General features: G+C 38.2%; 1 protein-coding gene and 2 long non-coding RNA genes across 5 annotated transcripts in view; 2 read left to right on the forward strand and 1 right to left on the reverse strand.

Moving 5' to 3' along the window:
* Nucleotides 1-6,394, forward strand: part of vegfc (vascular endothelial growth factor c) — a 99,429-nt gene that overhangs the window by 23,390 nt on the left and 69,645 nt on the right. Inside the window, exon 1 of one of the 3 annotated variants that reach the window (XM_024289322.2) lies at nt 262-502. The exons of the other annotated variants lie outside the window; for them this stretch is intronic. Within the exon in view, the coding sequence (XP_024145090.1) occupies nt 401-502 (102 nt within the window). The 5' untranslated portion in view covers nt 262-400. Of the gene's footprint in view, nt 1-261; nt 503-6,394 lie in introns of those variants that run through there. 3 annotated transcript variants of the gene reach the window in all.
* Nucleotides 5,247-6,394, reverse strand: part of LOC118599171 — a 2,466-nt gene continuing 1,318 nt past the window's right edge. The window contains exon 2 of the long non-coding RNA XR_004948470.1: nt 5,247-6,289. This is a non-coding gene — a long non-coding RNA (uncharacterized LOC118599171). The remainder of the gene's footprint in view (nt 6,290-6,394) is intronic.
* Nucleotides 6,279-6,394, forward strand: part of LOC118599173 — a 1,403-nt gene continuing 1,287 nt past the window's right edge. The window contains exon 1 of the long non-coding RNA XR_004948471.1: nt 6,279-6,375. This is a non-coding gene — a long non-coding RNA (uncharacterized LOC118599173). The remainder of the gene's footprint in view (nt 6,376-6,394) is intronic.

Here is a 6,394-nt window from a genome sequence, read left to right on the forward strand (position 1 = left end):
CGGCCCTGAATCGTGATGTTGAATTGAAAAATGTCAAAGCTAGAGTGTTGCGCAGCATTCATGGTGAGGTCACCTGGAAACTATCCCCTGGCTGCCTCCAGCATTCCTCCCAGCCTCCCCTCTTCTTCACTCGTGCGGGTGCTCCGAGGCTCTTATTGTGAAGGCGCACGCGGGCGGTTTTCCTGGAATCGTGCGCTCTTCATGCGTCTCCGCTGCGTCCATTCACACACCGGGGTCGGTGCGCGCGCTGCAGGCTCGAGTCCTGCGCCCTGATAGAGAGACAAAGAAGAGAGTGAGAGAGAGAGAGGAGGCAGGACGGCTCAGGCGCCGTGGAGGGTGTTTTAAAATCCCCCCTCTTTATGGTTGTCGGATCATAAACACTCCAGGACTTCATATAAACATGCACCTACTGGGAATATCTCTTTTACTGGCATACCTGCTTTATTCCAACCTCGCCAGCGACTATTATGAAGACTACGAGCAGGAGCAGATGGACGAGCCGGTGAGTCCACGATGCGCTCGGTGTCTGTCTGGGCTGCACACAGCAGTCCGCAGCCGCAGCTGCAGCCGCAACCGCAGCTGCTTCTCCTCATAGACGCACCTCTGGAATCAGGTGTGAGGCTGAACTGTTGCATGTTAAGTTCAGAAGGAATTCCTCTGTCAGATTCAGAGTGGATGTATATTATAGCTTTTATTAAAGCATTTCAAGCTATTTTTGTTAAAGAAATTCTCCTGCAGGATCTGAATGTCAGGGAGTTAATGATCAGTTTAATTAAGTTTGATGCACAAACTGGTAGTTTTTCTTAATATCCCATAGATCTGACATATTCTTTGACAATTTCTTTAATCAAAGGATCCCCAAACAGGCGGCTAGAGTGTGAATGACCTACTTTGGTATAAATCCTAATGACACACCTCTTGGCTCCAAAAACAGGCTAAAAGAGATAAGTCAGTGCAATACATGTCAATTAATTGACTTTTATCAAGTTTTTAATGAAAGTCTTTTGTGGCATGGATTGTTTTATGGCAAAATTAAAGGGAAATCACAGATGCACGAGTTTTAGTTCAAGAGACTTTAATCAAATGAATAATGTCCTCTGCAAAAATGGGATTCAGTGGGATCTGAGATGAAGGGATGATCGTTTGGAGTGGAGAACAAGTCAATGTGGCAACATTTTATGGTGCAACAAAACTCCTGCAACTCCTAATGGTAGCTTAAATTAACCGGCTTTTATTGTGACGTAACACTTAAAATGTTTTATTAAAAGATTACAAATTGAGGTAAAATAATCAAATATATAATATAATATTTGGTCTAGTCTGGCTTTAATACTAAGAGTTATTGTTAAGACCTCCCACTTGTTGTTTATTGTCTTCCTTTTCTCCCTGAAAACTGTCTTCTCTGGATTCCAAACTTCTTCTTTTCCAATCATGCCATGCAGCAAAAGTCGTTTTTCTCACTTTCTTCTGACGAACATTATTCAGATAATTACCTTATTGGTTATTCTGCTAGGTCTGGGTATCGGTTGTAATTTCCAGAATGGATTCGATTCGATTCACAAGAGCCTGGATCGATTTGATTCAATTTTTTTTTTTGGATTCTGTCAATTCTGTCAATATTTCCACATTTGTTTAGAAATACATCACTGACCTACTATATGTTTTGAACATATTTATATTAATCTGATACAGTTCACATACTGTAAAATGTATTAGTGAAATAGTGAGATGGTTAATAGCATACAGAGTTACATGGTTTCTCAAAAGGAGAAGTTCTAACAAAAATTTTTTAGATCATTAACATTGTAAACATTGTTCTGCTTCTCCAGGAGAGTGTGTCAGTTTGGCCTGTAGGTGGCGATTGCGCTATAGCATTACACTTTTTTCCAGAAGAAGAAGAAATTATGAGCGAAAAACTATGTTTTAGACCACAAATGGTTACTTTAAATATATTTCTTCAAAAGAATTTGTAAAGTTCATACCTATGAGTTTATAAAGGTTCATTCATTCATGCATTTAGACATTAATGTCTGTTTAGGTTTACCGGACATTAGCGTTAGCCCTTCAATGGGAAATTATGTTAATCGTTAGCATCAAGCTAGCAGACTTTACCTTCTTGTGCTAAATCGATCAATATTTTTATGAATCGATTATTGATCTGTAAAGTTTAAATCGATTTAAATCGATTAATCTATTTTATCAACCCAACCCTCATTTCTGCTTTACTAAATATAAACATTTGAATTCAAATTGGTGATAACACCTCAATTATTAAACATGTTTTGTGTTGCTTAGATGAAAATAATGTTAAGTTTTTACCGAAATTGTCTTTTGTAAGCAGACATTCAGGTATATATGTATTTCAATTCATATTTTAAGCATTTAAATTACACAATGTATTTTTTTTTTTTTTTTTAATGAGGGACAGAAACCTGGTTTTTAGAAGGTTTTAGCTTAAGTTTAGTCTTTGGTGCCAATAAGGGATGTTACAAACCATGCAAAAAACAGCTGAAGAATCAGGAAACATTTTATCATATGAAAACATATTAAAAAAACAAAAACTGGTACTTCCTTTGCTGCATTTTTTCACCGACGTCTGTCTTGGTTACACACATTTATTTATTTTCTGCGTTTCGGGTGAGTAAACTCTAAGACGGTGCCAGGATGAGTCTCAGGAGAAGATGGAGTTTTCCGCTGTTCTTGTGAGCGATCTTCAGAGTCTGCACACACTCAAAGTCCTTCAAGACCTTTAGGAGTTGTCTGTTTTAGCAAACGCTGGACGTCTGCGCTGCTAAACAAGCTTTTCATGAGCGTTGGTGAGCAGACTGAATTGACAAAAACGGGGATAAAAGGGGGGAACCCGTTACTTGGTTGCGAGTTTGGGCGGGCCCTCTGGGGGTTCGGGATTAAGAAGGGGTATTTTCAAATTAGCTAGAGAAAAGAGCGAATAGAGACAGGTGTCAGCGGGGTCAAGTGTGTGTGTGAGAGTGTTCCACAGAAGCAGAGTGAAGGAGGGGGGCAGATGAGCGCTAAGCAGAAGCATTTGATCACAGAAGAGTCTTAATTGGGATGACCGCTTTCTCTCTTAAAAGCCTTCAAAGTTTTGGTGGGAAACCTCAGCGGCTCATCCCTGCTGTCAAACCTCACGTAACGTCAGGTGTCTGAGGATTAAGCAGCTCGTGCGGTAAGCAGATTTTTCATAGCAGCAGATTTGAGATAATGCTGCCGGGCATGCAGGAGGACTCAACCACAGCCTGAAAGAGAAGTTAGTGAGGAGGTCTTATGGTTTAAAAATCTGATGAAAATCTTGTTTTTGCTGTTTTCAACATGTTCTTGTGGCATTTTTCTCAATATGGAGGACATATATTAAGGATTTCATTTCTACTTTTTTGTTTTTAAAAATTCAAATCATTCTGAATCAGGAGCAGAACAAACAAAAAATGCTGTTTCAGAATGAGCCCATTTGCAACTTATAAATCATGCTGGGAAGGGCCACAAGCTTCCTGCTCCATTCTGATGCGTCCACTTGACCTGATCCATGTTTGTCTTCGTTTTCCTCGTCCGAGCTGCCATCCGCCTCAAATCTGTGGATATTTCCAATAGTGCTAGCCATTGTTGTTGCACTGGCATTGTTAGGTTTTGGATGTGAGGGGCAGCAGAAGAGTGTGTAAACAGAGAACTCACAGTTATAGGTGACGGGAAGGGGGGCGGGCTTGCTCGATTACAACAGTCCTGCCCACATCTCAGAGAGAAATTTCTATGGAACTCTTGCAGAAACTTTGTCCTGAAGGCGGAATGGATTTTGATTTCGGATAAAAACATACTACATGAGAATGTGCCCGCAGCTTCATACTTTACATCCATAAATTTTGTATTAAGGAAAGAATACTTTTTGTCTCTGCAGGATAGTTCTGTTTACATTGATTTTGCACATAGTTTGTTTACGTTGTACTAATTGGCACTGTCCTGTGATCAGCTGGCGTGGCAACTATCCAGGGTGTACCCCATCTCTGCCCAATACTCACTGGGATAGGCTCCAGCTGTCCCCCGAGCCCAAAAGTGACCAGGAGCTAGAAAATTAATGAATAATTAGCCCTATTAAAGACTGATTATTAACTGACTGTATTTTAGTAAGGCTGCAAAATAGAGTTGAAATAAAAATATATACTTGTTTAAAAAATTGTGATGTATCATAGACTATCAAAGTAGTATATTCATTATTGCAATGTTTGCCATATTGTGATACAGTCGATATCGTGAACCATGTATTGTAATATGTATCATATCGTGAGATTCCACCCCTACTTTTAGCCATAAATATTTAAGTAGATGAAGAGAAAATACTACTTTTTATCCAAAAAATTTTAAGTTGCTTTGAGACAAATTCCCAAAGTTTGTAATTTAGAGTTTCAAAATCTAGAATTGATCTATTTGATTTGAAAAGCATAAAGAAGATTTTGTCTTTAATCATGCATATTCAGGTTTAGATGTTTGCTTTTTTACCTTTGCTGAGAATAAAAAATAACCTTATATTGCTCCCATGTAAATTGTGCTTTGAAATGTTCTTGCAGAAAGAACCCACTAAAGAACTGTATCTCTTTTATCTACCATTATGTAAAGTATTTTCCCTATTTATCATATCAAGGTAACAATGTGTCTTTTATATTGATCATTTCATGTTAGTGTCTCACCAGGCTGCATGTTCTTTTTAACTTTCCAACATATTCCACTTACATATATTTCCCTGTTTCATTTTTTGGGTCTTGCTCTTATATAGTTAATGTTTCAAGCATTTTCTAAAAATATTTTACCCGAACAGCCAGAGTCAATGCACTAACCAATTTAGTGTCTGCACAATTAACTGTAAGAGAAATTTGAGATAAGTTTGGGAGTAGTTGCAAAATAGTTGCAATACACATAGGCAAAGTGGAATACTCCATAGGAATTGCATTTGCTTCAAGTTATGCCTGTGCATCACATTGATAGGACTTTAATTTTCCTGCCATACTCGCACTGTAACCGGCTGGTCTGGGACCAGAGTCACAAGTTTTGTTTCATCCCCGTGGTGAAATGACAATAGAAGATCCTTGAATCTTTGACTGATTTGAGAGAAGAACCCAACTTACTTGATGTGTGAGTGAATGATGCCCCGCAGGCACACGACAGGTTGGGATATTTCAGCTCAAATTTGACTAGAAAAACTTCTGGGTTTTTTTTCAGAGTACAAGTGATGTTTTTTTGTTTTGTTTTTTTTTGCACAGTTTGGCAAGGGTGAGATTTTAACTCAGGTGCGACTTAAATTTGATTTTGTTAAAAAATAAATAACAAAAGAAGGCCCTTCACTTGAATTCAATATTTACTACTGACAGCAACACAGAGGAAGTGCCGCTCAATCTTAATCCGGACTGTCTGTTATTGTTACTGTATTTTGTAAAAAAAAAAAAAATCTCCCATAAGTACAATTTATACTCCAGTGATTTTAAATTCTTTTTTTCTTTATTGTGCAATTTCTTTTTCTGCTGCGACCTAAACTCTGGAGTGATTTATAGTGCTAAAAATGCGGTATGCAACCCAGTAAAGATGGCCCTCACCTGAGTGCTTAGATTTTTTTTTCATAAGCTTTTGGTCATGAAACAATAAATAATTGTGAGCATGTGTTATTTTTATTGACCTTTATAGTTTTTAGACTTAAAAAAAACAATTATACACAAAAGTGGTGTGACAGACCAGATGTCTGTCACTATGTGACAGCTTAATAAAATGGATTTGATTTTGATTGCATCGTTGGCTGCACACACTGTTCAGCAGTAACATCTATTGCATTTCACTTTACTTAGTTTTTGGTTTTCACTTGACTTTTCCAGCAAGTTCAGTGGACCCATCTAATTTAGTTTCCATAAATTGTTGTTAAATTGAAGCAATATTTTTGTTTATTTATGTTTGAATTCGTTATTAGTAAAATGCATGTGATTTTTTTTTTGTTTCTTATGATACGTGTTTGATTCTGATCAGTAATTGGGTTGGTTTGGTGAAGGGGTGGGGCTAACCCCCTATAAAAGAGGACCTCTTTTCATGGCGGATGCTTCAGAAAGATGGGCACTAGAGGGTAGACTGAAGCTACCAGAGGGAGAAGGGTTAAGTCTGAGGGGGCTGTTGGGAGTTTTAATGGAGACGTGATTGGTTTTTTGAGACAAACTGGAATGTTAAAGAGATTTTTATTTTTCTGTCCAGTTACAAAGTTACTTGAACTCACACTCCTACACACTAGGTGGCGGTAATGCACCTTCACCTTGGTGTTACTGACCATTTAAACCGTAAGAAGAAAAAGATGGATCTTCCTCTTTGTTGTATGGCTTTGATGTTTCAGGCCTGTAGGTTGCTTCCCTGCCATACT

This window comes from Oryzias melastigma, linkage group LG1, assembly GCF_002922805.2.
Source record: "Oryzias melastigma strain HK-1 linkage group LG1, ASM292280v2, whole genome shotgun sequence".
Classification (NCBI taxonomy): Eukaryota; Metazoa; Chordata; class Actinopteri; order Beloniformes; family Adrianichthyidae; genus Oryzias; species Oryzias melastigma.